This window comes from Rana temporaria, chromosome 1 (genome assembly GCF_905171775.1).
Source record: "Rana temporaria chromosome 1, aRanTem1.1, whole genome shotgun sequence".
Lineage (NCBI taxonomy): Eukaryota > Metazoa > Chordata > Amphibia > Anura > Ranidae > Rana > Rana temporaria.
Genome location: NC_053489.1, coordinates 180717969 through 180738639, shown reverse-complemented (window position 1 = coordinate 180738639; position 20671 = coordinate 180717969). Strand labels below are relative to the sequence as shown.

Here is a 20671-nt window from a genome sequence, read left to right as displayed (position 1 = left end):
GCAGCAGGTAAATAAACAATGCTGTGAAGGAGGAAATTATTAAAAAAGGTAGATGTGGCCATTGGTTCCTCCATTAACCATTTTACTACTATGGTCAGAAACCCTTACATCTGCTGCATTTCACAAGGCTGTAAGCTCATGGTCACTACAAAACCAAGAACTTACACCCAAGTGGTGCCTGACACTTTGCTCCATGTGAATGGATGTGATCAGTGGTTAAGAAGCCACCGATTGCATCCATCCACAAAATCTGTAAATGTGGCAGCTACTGTACACAGCAATGTGGATGTGACAAACAGTTTTATCCCTCTTCAGCCCGTGTCCTTTTTCCTTTGCTTCTCACCTTGTTCTCCAAACTATGCTGTACTTCTGACCAATGCTGTGTTTAGGCCTAGGCTTAAGGGTGGCACTTTGCAAGGAGGGCAGCAAAAGCGCTAAAGCCCCCCCCCAAAAAAAAACGGCACCCACGCCCTCCTCCTGACTCCTGCCACCATCAGGGGAGTACAGCTGGGGAGTGCAGTGGCGTTGTGGGTGCGGAGGTGGCCAGGAAGCAGTTTAGGTATGAGCCGTCAAGCTGCCCCCCCCCATAAAGCGGTGATTCTCTCTCTCTGATTGGGCAAAAGCAGAGGGCCAATCATGGGGAGGGAAACAGCGGGCAGGACGCTGACGCAGCGAATCCAATTAGAGCAGCTCTCTCTCTTCTCCCTTCGGCTGACAGAAAGGGGAGGGGGGGAGCGGTAGAGATACACAGAAAGTAGCTCTTCTCTCCCTGTCACAGCGCTGATGCCGAGTTCTCTGGCAAATGGAACAGCGGCACTGTGACAGGGAGATGAGAGCTGCGGAATGTCTGTGTATCTCCCCCGATCGCCCCCCCCTCCCCTTTCTGTCAGCCGAAGGGAGGAGAGAGAGAGGCTCCAATTGGGTTTGCAGCACCGCTGCCCAGCTTCCTGCTCTTCCCTCCTCCTGCGGAGTCCCTCTTCCCGCGGCATCCCTCTGTCCTCCTCCCAAGAAAATGAAAGGGCGGATCTTAAAAAGGAAGAGGTGTGGCCTTGACAGGAAGGGGAGTGTCATATTTAAATTAGGGGGTGCACGGGTTTAGTCAGGCCTAGGGCAGCACAAAACCGAAATACACCACTGCCTCTGACCACATCATTTCCCCAACATACGGGCACCAGCTGCTTCAATTATCATCAGGTCCATCGATTTCAACATCTTTCCACCTGACCAAGGCACAGCTTCTGTGTCAGACTGCTATGCCTTGTTCTGTGAATATAATCTGGCCGCTGATCAAATTTACAGCATCCCTACCTGGCTGTGAAATCTGAAATCGTGCCAGTGATATGAGTAAAAAGTTTAGGGATGGCATGTGGGGAGATCAGTAAACATGCTTCTAATGTTCACTAATCTCCTTAAATTTACTTACACTCAGTAATGAACATTTCTGCTTTTAGAACTGTGCCCGGGCAGCAGCAGAGAAGCACCCCTGTCCTTCTCCCCCTCCTGCTGCTTTCCCCGACTCTTAAAAGCAAAATTACCCGCTTTAAAAATGTCATCTGGGACTTGTAGACAGCAGTGACAATAGCAGCTGCTGTCAAACAGAGCAAACAAGCTATACAAAAAAGATGACAATCACCACAATGTATGACTAGCCTCTGCAGCAAGGTGCCTATGGAATGGCAATTTACATCACAGACAGACAAATTTCTCAGCACACATACAAGCTAGCCTGCAAAAAACAAAAACAAAAAAACACAATTATCTAACAATTCATGGTAAAAAAAAATTATTTAGGTTGCACACATTTGCAAATATACAGCGCATCCATAAAGTATTCACAGCGCTTCACTTTGACATTTTGTTATGTTACAACTTTATTCCAAAGGATTAAATTCATTTTTTTCCTCAAAATTCTACAAATACTACCCCATAATGACAACGTGAAAGATGTTTGTTTGAAATTTTTGCAAATGTATTAAAAATAAAAAACAAACCCCTTGTGCATAAGTATTCACAGCCTTTGCTCAATGCTTTTGTTGAAGCACCTTTGGCACCAATTACAGCCTCAAGTCTTTCTGAGTATGATGCTACAAGTGTTTAACATCTATTTTTGGGCAGTTTCTCCCATTCTTTGCAGGACCTTTTTAAGCTCTATCAGGTTGGATGGGGAGCGTTGGTGCACAGTCATTTTAAGATCCCTTTAGTGATGTTCATTCAGGTTCAAGTCTGGGCTCTGGCTGGGCCACGCAAGAATATTCACAGAGTTGTCCCATTGCTACTCCTTTGTTATCTTGGCTGTGATTAGGGTAGTTTGTCCTATTGGAAGCTGAACCTTTACCCCAGTCTGAGGTCCAGAGCACTCTGGAGCAGGTTTTTATCAAGAATGTTTCTATACATTGCTGCATTCATCTTTTCCTCAATCCTGACTAGTCTCCTAGTTTCTGCTGCTGAAAAACATCCTCACAGCATGATGCTGCCACCACCCTGCTTCACTGTAGGGATGGTATTGGCCAGGTGATGAGTGGTGCCTGGTTTCCTCCAGACATGACTCTTGCCATTCAAGCCAAAGACTTCAATCTTTGTTTCATCAGACCAGAGAATTTAGTAATTTATGGTCAGTCCTTCAGGTGCCTTATGGCAAACTCCAGGGGGCTGTCATGTGCCTTTTACTGAGGAGTGGCTGCCATCTGGTCACTCTACCATACAGGCCTGATTGGAGAAGTGCTGCAGAGATGGTTGTTCTTCTGGAAGGTTCTCCTCTCTCCACAGAGAAACGCTGGAGCTCTGACATCTAGTTCTTGGTCACCTCCCTGAATAAGGCCCTCGCTCAATTTGGCTCAAGGAAGAAGCCTGGTGGTTCCAAACTTCTTCCATTTACAGATGATGGAGGCCACTGTGCTCATTGGGATCTTCAATGCTGCAGACATTTTTCTGTACCTTTCCCCAGATCTGTGCCTCCATGCAATCCTGTCTCGGAGGTCTACAGACAACTCCTTGGACTTCATGGCTTATGCTCTGGCATGCATCGTTAACTGTGGGACCTTATATAGACAGATGTGTGCTTTTCCAAATCATGTCTTATCAACTGAAATTACCACAAGTGTACTCCAATCAACTTGTAGAAACATCTCAAGGATGACCAGTGGAAACAGGATGCAAGTAAGCTCAATTTTGAGTGTCATGGCAAAGACTGTGAATACTTATGTACATAAGAATTTTTTATTTTTAATAAATTTGCAAAGATTTCAAAACAAACTTTTTTCATGCTGTCATTATGGGATAAGTAATGAATTTAATCCATTTTGGAATAAGGCTGTAACATAACAATGTGGAAAAAGTGAAGCACTGTGAATACTTTCTGGATGAGCTGTATGTGGAAGCTGCAGTGCCTATTTCAAGACTTCTCTGTATACTGGGGTCCCAACTATATTTCCGAGTCTCCAAATTGGAGCTTATAGATAAATTAAGGGCAAGTTTGCCGGAAGGGAGCCCACCTCTCCTTAACCACTTAACGACAGCCCACTGTATATATACACGTCCTATTTTTAAAGCTGAATATCTCGGTAACGGCAGCAGCTGCTGCCAGAACCGGGATATCCACCTTTACAGTGGGCTGCCGTGTAAACGATAACGGCGGTCTCCGTGGCGGATTCGCCGCGAGATCGCCGTCATCGGTGGCGGGAGAGGGGCCCCCCCTGCCGCCGCTTTTCCGCGCCCTCCGCCACTTACCGGAGCTGTCGGTAGCGGCGGAGGAGATCGGATGTTGCCGCCTGGAGAGTGAGGACTGTAGTGAGGGCAAGATGGCCCCCACCCGTCCTCATAGCTCTGCTGGGCGGAAGTGACGTCAAAACGTCAGTCCCGCCCAGCCTCTTAAAGAGACAATTTTTTTGTTGTCATTTTTTTAAATGACAAATTTTCCTTTTTTTTTTTTTTTTCTTGCATTGAAGCCTAAATATGAGATCTGAGGTCTTTTTGACCCCAGATCTCATATTTAAGAGGACCTGTCATGCTTTTTTCTATTACAAGGGATGTTTACATTCCTTATAATAGGAATAAAAGTGATAATTTTTTTTTCTTTTTTATTTCAGTGTAAAAAATAATAAAATTAATAAAAATAAATAAGAAAACAAAACAAAATTTTTTTTAAAGCGTCCTGTCCCGACGAGCTCGCGCGCAGAAGCGAACGCATACGCGAGTAGCGCCGCCATATGAAAACCACACAAATGAGGTATCGCCGCGATCGTTACAGCGAGAGCAATAATTATAGCCCTAGAGCTACTCTGTAGCTCAAAAAATGCAACCTATAGAATTTTTTAAACGTCGCCTATCAAGATTTTTAAGGGTAAAAGTTTGACGCCATGCCACGAGCGGGCACAATTTTAAAGCGTGACATGTTGGGTATCATTTTACTCGGCGTAACATTATCTTTCACAATATATAAAAAAATTGGGCCAAATTTATTGTTGTCTTATTTTTTAATTCCAAAAAGTTAATTTTTTCCAAAAAAAGTGCGCTTGTAAGACCGCTGCGAAAATACGGTGTGACAAAAAGTATTGCGATGACCGCCATTTTATTCTCTAGGGTGTTAGAAAAAAATATATATATAATTTTTGGGGGTTTTAAGTAATTTTCTAGCAAAATAAAATGTTTTAGTCTTGTAAATCCCGAATCTGAAAAACAGGCTCGGGGCTTAAGTGGTTAAAGGCACAGGTTGGACGACCAGCAAAAGCACAATGGCAGCTAAAGGCACGCCATATCCAGCAAACAAGCTATACAAAATGATGACAACCACCTCAAATTTATAACTAGGTTCTGTAGCAAGGTGTACATGAAAGGGCAATGCATTGCATGCTGGGTGTCCAAGGCTCTCTCCAGGCAAACCTGCCCTCAATTTATCCACTGCTATATATACTTCAACTTGAAGACTCTCAAAAATATAGTGTTACGACCACAATATACAGAGGAGCCTTGGTGTAGGGCACTGCAGCTTCCACATATACACTATATTAACAAAAGTCTTGGGACATCTGCCTTTACACTTTAGCCTGTAGGGTTCAATAATGAGTGCCCACCCTTTGCAGCTATAACAGCTTCAACTCTTCTGGGAAGGCTGTCCACAAGGTTTAGGAGTGTGTCTATGGGAACATTTGACCATTCTTCCAGAAGCGCATTTTTGAGGTTAGACACTGATGTGGACAAGAAGGCCTGGCACGTAGTCTCCACTCTAATTCATCCCAGAGGTGTCCTATCCGGTTGAGGTCACGAGACTGTGCAGTCAAGTTCCTCCACCCCAAACTTGCTCATACATTTCTTTATCTACCTGGCTTTGTGCACTGGTTCAAATAATTTGTCAGAGGGGGGATTATGGTGTGGGGTTGTTTTTCAGGGGTTGGGCTTGACCCCCTAGTTCCAGTGAAGGGTACTCTTAAGGTGTCAACATACCAAGACATTTTGGACAATTTTATGCTCCCAACTTTATAGGAATAGTTTGAGGATGTCTTTTCCTGTTCCAACATGACTGCGCACCAGTGCACAAAGCAAGTTTGATAAAGACATGGATGAGCGAGTTTGGGGTGGAGGAACTTGACAGGCCTGCACAGAGTCCTGACCTCAACCCAAAAGAACACCTTTGGGAGGAATTAGAAGTGGAGACTGAGAGACAGGCCTTCTCGTCCACATCAGTGACTGACCTCACAAATGCGCTTCTGGAAGAATGATCAAAAATTCCCATAGACACACTGTTGTAGCTGCAAAGGGTGGGCCAACTCAATATTGAACCCTACCGACTAAGACTGGGATGCCATTAAAGTTCATGTACGTGTAAAGGCAGGTGTGCCAATACCTTTGGTAATGTAGTGTATATACACATGTGCAACTAAAACCTCTGTTTTAAACAAGAATTGTTAAACGGGTCAATTCAGTTTGTTGTTTTTTTTTGCATGCTATAGCTGGTAAGTATTTTAGGAAATTTTTATCTGTTTGTTGATGTCAAAAACAGAGCCTCTAAGGCCTCTCACATTGAGGCGTGGAGCCGCGGTGACGGTATAGCCGCGCTATATGTAGCGTGGCTATACCGTCGTATTTACTGCGATATTCGGGCGCTATCGGTGAGGTTTTAACCCCCCGCGCTTTCCCATTGATTTCAATGGGAAGGCACGGTATAGGAGCGGTAAAGATGCGGCTAGCAGGACTTTTGGAGCACTCCTGCTAGCGCACCGCTTCAATGTGAAAGCCTTCGAGCTTTCACATTAAACACTACAGGGAAGGTTTTTTCATGCGGTATAGCAGCGCTATTTTTAGCGCTGTACCGCATGAAAACCGCCTCAATGTGAAAGGGGTCTAAACAGTGTTTTAAAAAACAACAAACATGTCATACTTACCTGTTCTGTACAGTGGCTTTGCACAGAGCAGCCTAAATCCTACTTTTTTCAGGGGTCCCGCCTCTTGGCCAAGGGAAGAGAGTTGACTGCCCCTCTCACTCGGAGGAACAAATTCTTGTCTAAGGGCACCAAGCATTACAGAATGAAATGTCATTGCATCTCAAAATGTTTCAAGACATGAAAATGTTCAGCCCCTGAGTGTTTTAACTGCATCTGTTCACACCTGACCATAGTGTCAATTGTAGTTTGTAGTTCAAAAAACTACATGAGCTTCTTTTGAGCTACAGGTGTTTTTGGCCCCCAAAAAATACGAGAATATGCCCTTATTGTGAGTTTTTATTCCCTAGTAACTAGCTTTCTATTGGCTAAAAAAAATGTGTGTGTGTGTGTGTGTGTGTGTGTATATGTATATATACACATATATATATATATATATATATATATATATATATATATATATATAATATATATGTATATGTATAGGTGTGTATGTATATATACATATATATATATATTATATATATATATATATATTATATATATATATATTAAAAAAGCCAAGGCTTCAGATACCCACACAGAAGCTAGCAAAAGCGCCTGTACAAGTGCTCAAAAAGCCTATAAAAGCCTATAAAATTACCAAAGATGTTATTCATGCAGCCTTCCTCAACTTGACCTCATTATAGCTGCAATACAAAGTGTGTGTGCTTAAAAGTGAAACGGTTGTGGACAATTTTATGTAATTTTTTCTTTATTTTATAGGTATTTAAAACAGAGTTTTAGATGAGTTTATATATATATATATATATATATATATATATATATATATATATATATATATATATATATATATATATATATATATATATATATATATATATATATATATATATATACACACATACACACACACACACGCGCACACACAAGCATATACTGCATTTCAAAATAAAACTATATTATAATTACCTTAAAGGCTACTGCGACTCACAGTAAAGGCCACAGTCATTGGCTGAACAATATAATTGGCCATAGTGTAACCTTTCAGAGCATATTTCCAGTTACACACTAAACTAATGGCTCATGTAGTCTTTTTTATATCCCAGTGTAATTTCCCGCTTATAACCTGGATCAAAACTATACCATGAATATATTTGGGCATGTTATCAATATCCTTTTATGTAATGCAACATGTCATTTAAAATTTGATAACCGTTGAGCTTAGGTAGACTCAATCGGCTGGAGAATAAATACATCTCAATAATTAACATTTCTCTAGTTTAAGTCTCTGTCTAGTATGACGTCTGTGACAAGTTAACATATAACAGATTACTTACATTGCAGCTGTGATTAATAAACCGAGCAAAATTCCCACACTTTGTGGCATCGATAATGGTATCATGGTCCACCCTGAACATATAACTGCTCCCAATCCCTTCATCTTCATATCGCTTCTCCCGCATGTCTGCAATGACCTAAAAAAAGAAAGATAAATTGTGTTGTATAGATAACAATTCAAACCTAGACCAGTCAATTGCTACCAGAGACATCTTACAAGAAAAGCTTACCTGCCGAATGTTTTGTCCCACGTATTCAATAACCATCTCATCTGCTGCAATTGGCTCCATTGCAAAAAGGCCCCAGTCGTGAATATGGCTCCTGCAGAAACGCAATTTCTTCCTGCGGAACTGAAAATACACATTGTTAATTTATTAAATATATTTATAGTTGTCAGTGATTAGTATGGTTAAATAAGCAATCAAGTATTATTGTTAAGGCCCGATATCGGGCAACATATTTTTAGTCTTGGACGGAATTGGTAAAGTTTAGAAAATCTGTCAGATTTTAATTGCCTACATTCCCATTGGTGAGATTCTTTCTCCACCTCCAATTTCAGTTCTCATGACATTGTTATAGGAACTGAAAGAGAGGGAATATCTCTCTAGCCAAGACATATAAATGAACTAAAATACTCCCTCCAGCGGCAGTGCTATAACCTCTGTCAGTTTTTTAGTAAACAGAAGACAGAAAGGAAGGGGTAATTTGCCAAAAGGGATTCACACACACTAATAAAAACCCAAACAGAAGTCTCCCTTATTCTTGTCCAGTAACTCATCGAATCAGATGGCCAATTAACACTTAAAGGGTCACTAAAGGAAAAAAAATATGTTTGCTGAAATGACTGTTTACAGGGTATAGAGACATAATAGTTAACTGATTCCTTTTAAAAATGATTAAAAATAGATAAAAAAACAATCATATAATGTGCCTGCAGTTTAGTTTCGTTTTTGCTGTTGTTTCCTGGTTCTCTGATGTACAGAGCCAGAGAGCCAATAGATGGCAGTGAAGGCTTTGCAAAACGGAACTGGATTGGTGCTGAGGGGTTTTAATCACACCTCCTTGATTAGTGACCACAGTGAGAAATTTCCCAGTACTGTGGTGATCAGGAAACAGACAATCAGGAAGTGTCCAGAACAGAGAGGAATTACAGCAACATCAAAGCAAAAACGAACAAGGAGGACATGAAACCAGGACTGCAGCAAGGTAAAGGAAGCTATTTAGCTAAAAAAAAAAAAATTCCTTTAGTGACCCTTCAAGACCTTGCTAGCCTAAAAAAATCTACATGAATGTCAAATTACCCATTCGTTCATACAAGTATTGGCAGTTACAGCCGGGGTTTGTGCTATGACTCAGAAAGATTGTAGTCATTGTAAGTCTATCAAAAATATATCAGACTGCCCCCTTACATCAGGTGCCCCAATCAGAGTGCCCCTTTATACTAGACATGCCACAATCAGAGTGCCTCCTTTACATCAGGTGTGCCCATTAGATTGCCTCCTTACATCAGGTGCCCCAGAGTGCACCATTATATCAGGTGCCCCCATTGGAGCACCATCTTACATTAGGCGTCTCCATCAGAGTGCTCCTTTACATCAGGTGTGCCCATCAGAGTGCCACAATGATCCTAGCAACCAATGAATGCGGAGTAGCGGCGATCTGGTGGTGCAGACTGGCGGGCCGACGAATCGGCACAGGAGTGTCACTCAATACAGTTCGGGACCGCGGTCTGCCTTTTTGAGACCACCGTTATATAAGAAGACAACTGCAATATGGACCTTTAAAGAGGAAATAAACCCCCCGATGGGTTTTACTTCCTCTTTTGCTCTCTAAAAACCCTGCAAATTAAAAGCATAATGGGCTTGTATGCATAATTACATAATCAGCGCACCACAAGGGAAATATCTCCTAAACGGCGCACGTTTAGGAGATATTTCCACTACCTATAGGTAAGCCTTATTTAAGGCTTACCTATAAGTAAAAGTCACACAAAAGGGTTTACAACCACTTTAAAAATTATCAAACTTTTACTCCTGCAGATGAGAACCTAGAGCGGAGATAACATTATTCGGCTAGGAAGTAAGAGAGTCTAGGAGAAAGTAGTAAAATATTTAAAAATAACAAAAGGGTTGCCATACCTTCAGCTGATTAAATTTGAGAAGATCACTATCACAGCTTCCAGTAAAGGAAGAAAGCAGTCGGCGTTGCTCCGATCTTCTTTCCGAGCCTGCTCTGGTGGAGGTGTGAGGCTGAGCAGGAATACTCTTCCCCTAGGTAGAAAAACAGAACTGTCACTGACAAGAGTTTGGGTAGCTCACTCATTGAATAAGTCAACGTGAAAAGATTAGGAGGTGCATGTTTACGACACATCTGTTACACGATACATGTTTTACTTAAAGGGGTTGTAAAGGTTCATTTTTTTTCACCTGAATGCATCAGACGATTACCGGCCCCCCGTTTTACTTACCTGAGCCCTGGAAAGTCCTGCGTCGTGAATGCACTCGATCGTTACCTGGGCTTCTCGGCTCTTCATTGGATAGATTGATAGCAGCGCAGCCATTGGCTTGTGCTGCTGTCAATCAAATCTAATGACGCGGGCGCCGGGAGGTGTGGCCGAGTCCTGCAATTGGCGGCTATGAACGGCGAATAGCAAAGAGAGCCGCAGCGGAACCCCAGAACAGGAGGATCGGGGCCACTCTGCACAAAACGAACTGCACAGTGGAGGTAAACATGACATGTTTGTTATTTAAAAAAAAAAAAATAACCTTTACAACCCGTTTAATAAAAATGTGCGAGCACCAAATACATGCTAAAAACCTGTTTCTAAGGCCAAAGGAACCTGTTCAGCATTTACTTTGACTTTCTTATCTGCATGCATGTACTGGGTCTGAAACTCCACTTTTAAAAACAAATACAGCCAGGCAACTAGAATTTTTAGAAGATCATCAGGAATAACAGCCTTCCTACAGTTATCCTGTCCAGGTAAGGCCCCGATAAAAAAAAAAAAATGTATCCCTTATAAAGAACAGTCACTTAACTTGTAATAATTACAATAATTACAAATAATCACTCACATGCAAGACTGCTCTCAAAAACTCAGGTTCAGAAAGAGGAATGTAAATTTATATCAAATTGTACACTGGTCCCACTTATAAAGTCAGTTTTCAGTTTTTTCCTATGATTAGTGATTTATGGTGTAAAGTTTTTTTTTTTTTTTTAGAAATAGTAACAAGCATCACTTACCTGGGTATCATTCAGAGGCTCTTCAGCCAAAGAGCGATTATTAATGAGGTATTTAAGTTTATCCTTATAATCAATTTTATAATAGCCCTCACTACGAGCACAGCCTGTAACATGTTCCCGTAGTCCATCGTCCCGTTTCTTCTTTTTGGGGGAAAAAACACTGGTTGGTGGGGAAATGTTAAGGAATATGCACAGATACATTTTTCAAATTAAATCAGCCCACATATAACATTCCAAAGAAATATTTTCACCTCATGTAAAACTACAATACTATACAAAAAGTAAAACTACAATACTATGCAAAAGGTGTGAAAGAAAATGTTGCAAATTAAAAATGCTTTCAGAAATAGATGTGTTAGTTTATTTTTATCAATAACAAAAAAAATGGAAAGTAAAGAATAGAAATCCAAATCAAATCAATATTTGGTGTGGCCACTCTTTGCCTTCAAACCAGCATCATTTCTTCTAGGAACACTTACACTTTTTGAAGGAACTCGGCAGGTAGGTTGCTCCAAACATCTTGGAGAACTAATCACAAATCTTCTGTAGATGTAGGCTGCCTCAACTCCGTAAGGCTGCTTTTACATTGGGCAGTGGAGCCGCAGTGACGGTATAGCCGCGCTATTTGTAGCGCCGCTATACCGTCGTATTTACCGCAATATTCGGGCGCTAGCGGTGCGGTATTAATGCTAGCGGCCGAAAAAAAAGGGTTAATGTCGCCCGCAATGCGCCTCTGCAGAGGCGCATTGCGGGCGGTATTACCGCGGCTTCCCATTGATTTCAATGGGAAGGCGTGGTATAGGAGCGGTAAACACCCCGCTCCTATACCGCTCCAAAGATGCGGCTAGCAGGACTTTTGGAGCGGTCCTGCTACCGCACCCCTTCAGTGTGAAAGCCTTCGGGCTTTCACATTGAAGCCTGCAGGGCATGATTTTTCATGCGGTATAGCAGCGCTATTTTTAGCGCTGTACGACATGAAAAACGCCTCAATGTGAAAGGGGCCGAAGTCTCTTCATGTAATCCTGGATAGAATTGATAATGCCAAGATCAGGGCTCTGGGGTAACCAAACCACAATTTTCACTGAAAATAGTTCTCAAAGAGGAACTGCAGTCTGCTCACATCATTTGTAATAAAAAAAGGTCTTTGCCATTCTGAAGCTTCCCTTCAACCACTTTGCGTATTATTTTATATATACTGTGATTCTGTACTTGCCAAATATGCTGCAGAAATCTCCCTCCACTGAGTCTGGCTGCAGCAATTTTAACTATGTGCAGATGAAGTAGCTGCCTGTTCACTTCCTGGATTTACGCAGACACACACCTCCAGCTCTGCAGCTCTCATTAGCCCTCTTAGGACTGATCCTTTCTCTCTTCCTGGCAAACTCTCACAAGAGTGAGAGAGAGAGAGCTGTGCATTATGTCATAAGCCTAAGCTAATGACCAGACAAGAAACAGGAAGTGGGCTATATAAGGTATTTACTGGCAGAATTTTATTTTTTACTATCCAAAGTTAAAACAACAAGCGCAGATTTAATAGATGGAAAACTGAAAAAATTACTGAAAGTCCGCTTTAATGACATGAAAAAAGTTAACTCATGTAGGGCGGCATGTAGTTGCCATCATCCCTTAATTAATCAAAAGACTGAAAGGACCTCAGAAGTGATGGGATTTTTAAGGCAACAAGTATTCAACTCAAAAACTTCATAAAAAAATACAAAATGTATTACACAATATATAAATAGAAACAATCTCAATGATAAAACATGAAGATGTACAAAGGAAAATCATATATCAAAATGATACTGTCCGTCAAACAATGCCCATCACCACAGGGCTGGTGGCAAGTAAGACGGATCATTCGTCTTACTTGCCACCAGCCCTGTGGTGACGGGCATTGTTTGACGGACAGTATCATTTTGATATATAATGTTTTTTATGACGTTTTTGAGTTGAATACTTGTTGCCTTAAAAACCCCATCACTTCTGAGGTCCTTTCAGTCTTTTGCTTTAATGACATTGGCTGTATGTTTTGTTTCATTATCCTGCTGCAGAATAAATTTGGGGCCAATCACATGCCTCCCTGATGGTGTGGCATAATAGATAAGTATCTGCCTGTATTTCTCAGTATTGAGGACACCATTGATCCTGACCAAATCTCCAACTCTATTTGCAGAAATGCAGCCCCAAACTTGCAAGGAACCTCCACCATGCTTCACTGTTTGCAGATTCTCATTATTATACCACTCTTCAGCCCTTTGCAAACAAACTGCCTCCTGCTACAGCCAAATGGTTAAAATTTTGACTCATCAGTCCAGAGCACCTGCAGTCATTTTTCTGCAACCCAGTTCCTATGTTTTCTTACATAGGACATGGAAACAAAGCTAAGCGACTCAACAATGCACGAAAACATAGGAACTGGGATGCACAAAAATGGCAGCAGATGCTCTGCACTGATGAGTCAAAATGTTAAATAAGTGACTGTAGCAAAAGGCAGTTTTCTTAAAAGGGCTGGGGAGCGGTAGAATAGTGAGTGACTGCAGACAACAGTGAAGCATGGTGGCGGTTCCTTGCAAGTTTGGAGCTGCATTTCTGTAAATGGAGTTGGAAATTTGGTCAGGATCAATGATGTCCACAATGCTGAGAAATACAGGTAGATACTTGTTTATCATATCATACCATCAAGGAGGAGTACGATTTGCCCCAAATTTATTATGCAGCAGGACAACGACCCCAAACATACAGCCAATGTCATTAGGAACTATCTTCAGTGTGAAGGAGAGCAAGGAGTCCTGAAAGTGATGGTTTGGCTCCCACAGAGCCCTGGTCTCAACATAATCGAGTCTGTCTAGGATTACGTGAAAAGACAGAAGGATTGAGGTAGCCTACATACAAGAAGATCTGTGGTTAATTCTCAAAGATGTTTGGAACAACCAACCCAATGAGTTCCTTCAAAAACTGTGTGCAAGTGTACCTAGAAGAACTGAAGAATTTATGCCGTTTTGAAGGCAAAGGGTAGTCACACTAAGCATTAATTTGGACTTCTGTTCATTTACTTTCCATTTTGCTAACTGATACAAAATGAGATATTAAAAACACTTATTTTCTGAAAGCATTCTTAGGGCCCTTTCACACGGGGCGGATCAGTAATGATCCGCCTCCGTGTGTCCGTCAGGTCAGCAGGATCCTCCATAAAATCCCTGCTGAGCCGTCGGCTGACAGGGCGGTCCCCGCACACTGTGCAGGGACCGCCCTGTCTTTTCTCCGCTCTCCGCTATGGGGGGGATCGGATGAACACGGACCGTGTGTCCGTGTTCATCCGATCCGCAGACAGATTTTCTTCCGTCCGCAAAATTGGATCTTTGCGGAGGCGGGTGATTACAGGTGTCAGCGGATGTTCATCCTCTGACACCCGCAATCACATAGGGACCAATGTATGTCCCGTTTTCATCAGCAAACGGATGGATGAAAATGCGGACATACGTTTCGCACATGTGAAAGGGGCCTTAATCTACAGATTTTTTTCACACCTGCCTAAAACCTTTGCAAGAACTATATGTCTCTCCTTCTGTACAGAAACCCCATGTACATAAACTGTACATGTCTGTTACATTCTTGATTGTGGCACAGTCATTAAAGCATTTTTATGGATAAAACGACTGTGGCATATGTGTGCCGAGTACGGGGGAAGTAGGCGCAGTTTTTTTAAACTATGCCCCTTTAAACTTCTCCCACTGTTAGAGAAATTTGGCCACACCTACCGCCTTGTACGCCTAGGCTGATTTAGACAACAAATGCTGGGGGATGACGCTTTGTAAAACCTCTTTTGCTATTGTCTCAAAGAGACGAGCAGTGGTTTGACGTAAAGAGGTTAATGTTAGAAATTAAAGCTAAGCACTACATATAAAAGAAGATAACACATTTTACTCATCTAGTAAGATGCAAGACAATATATAACACCCAGTGCAAAACTCTTTCTTTCTAAAAACAAGGTGCCTTTTAAAATGTTCCACCTCATTATCACAGACTAATAAAATTGTAGTAAAGGATATGAGGATGGTAGACCCAAAGAGTGTCATTAAGCCAGTCCATGCCATTGTCCTGTTGTAGCAGCCTATCATAAGTGATGCACATGAATTTGACATCCTCTTCATCTATTCCTCCATTCCATATATCATACAGAATGGTCATCTCCTCAAACTCTGAGCGAGGCTTGAAGATAGATCGGGGTGGAGAAAATTCAGGAGAAGGAATAGCAGATATCTCATCAAATCTTTTTTTAGACCTCCAGTTAGGTTTTTTCAATTTGCTATAGTCTTCCCCTTCTCGTCTCTCCTCCTTCCATTGGTTCTCAAGTTCCTTTAATGGAACCTTCTGATTTATGGCTTCATACACTGGAATATTAGGGTGTTCCTCGTTCCTGAAGTCTAATGGAACAGCTGCTGGATCTTTAATTCCACAGACTTCACTAGCTTGATCAAACACGTCTTTACCCAGGGCAATTTCTGTTAATGCAGCCAGTGGAAGGGTTTCAGAGTTTTTGCCAACATTATCTTCTATTGCTAGTGCAGAAGGAGGTGCCTTTTTGGGCCTCCCAGACTTCCTTTTACTTGTAGGAAGTGTAGGTGAGGGTGCAGATTCCTCAATGGAAGGCAGATGCGTTTTAGAGGGCTCACATTCACTCTCTTCACTTAATAGTTTATCTTCTGTAAGGTATGTTGGCGTTACAGATAATTCCAGATCATCAACAGTTAAACCAATGTCCTTCTGAAGATCCCCTCTTGGGGGACTAGCAAATGGGATGGGTGAAGGAACACTATTCATGATTATGGAAGCACTGTCTGGTTCTTTAAATGATTTTTCATCAGGCTCATCAACAGAGGGTTTCTTGTTTGAGGGGTGGCAGGGAAACATAGCATTAGATTCAGGGAAAATTGGGGTAAAGTTAAAGTCTCTTCCAGGAGTCCTTGGAATGCCACTGTTGATTATGCCCGGGGACTGAGAAAGGTATGAAAATGGGCTTCCAGGAATGTGGGGGGAAGTTAGAGTCAGACTATTACCTGTGAGAGGTGCATCACTACCAGGCGTAGCAGGAACAGTATCAGTGCTCTGTGACTTCCCAAGGTGTGATGGCTTGCCAGAGAATTCTCTGCCTGGAGTTCGTGGCAACTCTTCCTCAGATAGCATTTTTGTGACTGCTAAATGCCCACAGTTCTTTTCATGATGGACTGCTGGCTCCTCATCTTTATGGGGGAGTAAGGGAAGTGCAGTAAGAGCTACTTTGGGGACAGCTGGAAGAGGGACCTCAGAATCCAAATGAGCAGCTGTGTCTCGTCCTGGCGTGCGAGGACAGAGTACCTCTTCCTCTGCAACAAAAGGAGGCAATTTAGCTGCTATTTGCTGAGTATCTGAAGGAATCTCCTCGGGTTTAGGAGTGAAGCTGGATTCACCAAAAGCTCCAGTAGGTGTTGCAGGACGAATAGCCACATTCTCCTGAGCCTCTTCATTTGGGATGTCTAAGACTGGCTCTAGGCGGAGTTCTACATACACTTCAGAAGGGTCTTCAACAGCTAAATCTGCATTAGCTAAAATAAAAAATAAATATAAAAATGTTGTCATGATGGCAAGCACAAATCTTGGAAAAACAAACATTTTCTGAATAGATAAAAAAAAGCACATCAGGACCTTAGTAAAAAGTTTGGTAAGGTTTTAGAGTTGAGCTCCAGGCACAACAATTTTCATTAAAATACATTTAATAGACACAAACAATATAAGTTTACCATATGCATATTCAAACCCAGACTGTACTTTGTAAATGTAGCAATGACATCATCACTGTGCAGCACATAGCTTGTGCAGAGAGAAGAGGTGTTGGTAGAAAACTACAGGTTGGCCAAAACCTTTATACACGAATAGGGAGCATTAGTGACGGTTTTCTTTTTTATTAAAAGGGAGCTTCAGTGAGCTCCAGAAAAGTGAAAGGGCTCTTTCATGCTGAATTACTACACAGATCTGGATGAAATACACAAAGAACACTAAAAAACAAGAATACATCTGCCTCATGTATTTAGATAATACACATTGGCCCAGATTCACAGAGTGTGGGTGCACATTACGCCGCCGTAGCGTAAACGCTGTACGCCACGCCGGCTTAGCGCAGAGAGGCAAGCTTTAAATTATGCTGTGCCAGCATGCCGTGGGATTCGAAGGCGTACGCTGGTGTAGGTGGAAGTGGGCATGACCCATGCAAATGAAGCGTGACCCCATGCAAATGATGGGCCGAGCACCAGACAGATACGTATCACGAACTGCGCATGCGCCGTGGACGCATCCCCCTGCGCCCAACCATGTCGGAATCACTGTCTAAACTACGCCGGATCACTGTGTACGGCGTGAACGTAACCTACGCCCAGCCAGACACACGTCCAACGTAAAATACGCAGGCTTGTGTTCCCTGGTGCAGACCTTTGCATGTCTGCTGCTGGGTTGCACCTCCTTTATGGGGCATAACTTTAAGCCGGACGTACAACTTACGCGCACCTCTCGTAGCCTGCGTCGGGCGCACGTAGGTTCGTGAATCGCCGTATTTCCCTCATTTGCATGTTTGAATGGCTAATCAATGGGAGGGGCACTATGCGCCCAGCCTAAATGTGCGCCCACCCTACGCCGGCGTAAACAAGTTACGTCGGTAGGGTGAAGCCTGTTTTTAGGCGCATATCTATTCGTGGGTCTGGCGCACAGATACGACGGCGCACATTTGCACTTACGTCGGCGTAACTTGTTATACGTCGGCGTAAGTGCTTTGTGAATCTGGCCCATTTTGCCTGAAGTTCAGTTTAAACACTAAACGAATGAAAACAAAAAAAAAAAACAATTATAGTGAAGCACTGAAATTTCAGCCACCGAAGAATATCGGCCAAAAATAGGGTGTTCAGCCTTGTGCAGAAAAAAAAAAAAAAAAGATGCCGACAATGGCTGCTGAAAACGCCCGTGATTTTGACATCATTTTACCATGCTTATGGTGTGTTTATTATGGGTCATGCAAGCCTTAAAATGCCTTGCTGCGTTTTCATTTATTTTAACGGACCAGTGAAATTAAGAAATGTAGCAAGTATCATTTTTAACACCGCTTCAAAAAGGTGCCAATGATGCCCGACAATAAATTTATATTAAAGGAAAAACATTTTTTGCCTAAAATTAATGTCTGCAAGGTAAACAGACAGAATAGTGTAATGATTCTGTTAAAAAACGAGTAAATACCTATTAAAGAGGAGTTCCACCCAAATTTGGAACTTCCTCTTAACCCACTCCTCTCCCCCTTACATGCCACATTTGGCATGTAATTTTTTTTGGGGGGGGGAGTGGGGGCTTCAGCACGAGTGGGACTTCCTGTCCCACTTCCTCCTTCCTGTCGGCGACTAAGCTTAATCGCCTTCAGGAAGTGGCTGCTGTAGGCGATCGCCTAGGACACGTCACAGGTCCTAGGCGATCTCCTGGCCAATTACACGGCGCGGCGCCGGGCCGCTCGCGCATGCGCAGTGCCGCGCCGCTCGCGCATGCGCAGTGGGTGCCCGGCCGTGAAGCCGAAAGCTGTCACGGCCGGGTGCCCACACTGAAGATGAAGACGCCGGCCGGGGAGGGGGGGAGAGGAGCGGAGCCCCGGCCGGCGCGTCGCTGGAGCAGGTAAGTGCCTGTTTATTAAAAGCCAGCAGCTACACTTTTTGTTGCTGCTGACTTTTAATAAACATAAAAATGGCTGGAACTCCCCTTTAAATTCCTTAATCTATATCACCTCCAGCGTTCTAGTTTCTGTTCGCTCATTCACTTCCTGGTTTGCATTGCTCGTTCATGTAAGAACTACATTTCCCAGTATGAATTGCGGCACGCCCAGTAATTCACACCTCCTTGAAGTCTCTAACGCGTAGAGAGCGTCCTGCGCACAGATGTAGTTCCCAGGAGGGAGTGAGCACGTCACTGACCACTGCAGTAAAGCCTCCCATCACGGTGGTGAGTAAAATCAGACAAGCAGGAAGTGAACAGATAAATTGGAAGGGCTCTCGCGCTATCGTTGCTAAATACTATGGGGGGGGGGGGGCACTGCTGCAGTTACCTGGAACCGGTCCTGGCCAGAAATGTGTGAATGAAATAGATGATGGTGACTGCGCTGTGTGAGGAAGGGTAAAAAGCAGATGCACAAGGAAGTGAGTAGCAAAAACCCACCACTGAGTAATCGCTAGAGCCAGTGAGGGTGGGAGGTCTGTGAGTCAGTAATGGTGAGCATAAATTAAATATTAATCATACACTATAATTAAATTAAATGATGAACATCACAAACATGAGAAGCATGTAAAACCAAACAGCTTAGTTAATGTGAATAGTGCCAAAAAGTTCAAATATAACACAATCCAGATGAGGTCCCAGAAGTCCCAGAAGAGGGAAGATGTGGGACCGTAATAGGTAAAGAAGTCAAATAACAGCTTAGTTGATGTGAATGGTGCCAAATAGTTCAAATATAACACAATCCAAATGGAGTCCCAGAAGTTCCAGAAGAGGGAAGATGTGGGACCACAATGAGGTAAAAACGTCAAATAACACAAATTAAGTCTTAAAGTGCACTGTGAACGATAATAGAGACCCAAGGGGTCTTTTGTTTATATACCCCTCCGAGCACCCAATACCCAGTGGATGCCTAGGTGGTAACGAAAGATAGAGGAAGTACACCTATCAAGACGGATCGCACGAACTCGCTGTTCGTAGGAGATAGGCCCGCTGCTAGAGGCCTCCATGTGAGTGCACGTGCATGTGATATATTATCTTCCACACCTGCAGTCACAGTATTATGCCATATTTGCCCTTGTCTTTCACTTTCAACGTGACCATTTGATTTGATTTGGAGATTTTGATGTCACCTCTACCCTGCTGAGCCTGTGAACATACAGTGTGTAAATTGGTTTTAGGCTGTCCGTGCTATGGCCTGGAGGTGAGCCTTTTATACCACTAGAGGTGTGCGCACCGAAGTCTGCTCTTCTACCACGGGATACCCCCTTGGGCCTCTATTATCGTTCACAGTGCACTTTAAGATTTCATTTGTGTTATTTGACGTTTTTACCTCATTACGGTCCCACATCTTCCCTCTTCTGGGACTCCATTTGGATTGTGTTATATTTGAACTATTTGGCACCATTCACATCAACTAAGCTGTTATTTGACTTCTTTACCTATTACGGTCCCACATCTTCCCTCTTCTGGGACTTCTGGGACCTCATCTGGATTGTGTTATATTTGAACTTTTTGGCACTATTCACATTAACTAAGCTGTTTGGTTTTACATGCTTCTCATGTTTGTGATGTTCATCATTTAATTTAATTATAGTGTATGATTAATATTTAATTTATGCTCACCATTACTGACTCACAGACCTCCCACCCTCACTGGCTCTAGCGATTACTCAGTGGTGGGTTTTTGCTACTCACTTCCTTGTGCATCTGCTCTTTACCCTTCCTTACACAGCGCAGTCACCAGGAAGTGAACAGAACAGAGAAGAAATGGAGAAACTTCTGAGCGAAACGAACAATGAGGAAGTGAAAAGAGGAATGTCTGCAGGTAAAGGATGCTTATTATGAAAAAAAATCCTTTACAACCCCTTTAAATTAAAATTCATGATATCAATAAAAAAAAGTCGAATATAATAAAATTATTTATAAAAATAGATGTG

At 42.6% G+C, this 20671-nt stretch overlaps 1 protein-coding gene across 3 annotated transcripts in view; it reads right to left on the bottom strand.

The window, feature by feature from the left end:
* SETD1B (SET domain containing 1B, histone lysine methyltransferase) overlaps positions 1-20671 on the bottom strand; it is a 117501-nt gene that overhangs the window by 8912 nt on the left and 87918 nt on the right. For all 3 annotated transcript variants that reach the window (XM_040347003.1, XM_040346984.1, XM_040346994.1), the window contains exons 13-17: positions 15008-16540; positions 10959-11125; positions 9854-9985; positions 7946-8065; positions 7715-7852 (exon numbers count right to left, since the gene is read on the bottom strand). In XM_040347003.1, the coding sequence (XP_040202937.1) occupies positions 7715-7852; positions 7946-8065; positions 9854-9985; positions 10959-11125; positions 15008-16540 (2090 nt within the window). The remainder of the gene's footprint in view (positions 1-7714; positions 7853-7945; positions 8066-9853; positions 9986-10958; positions 11126-15007; positions 16541-20671) is intronic.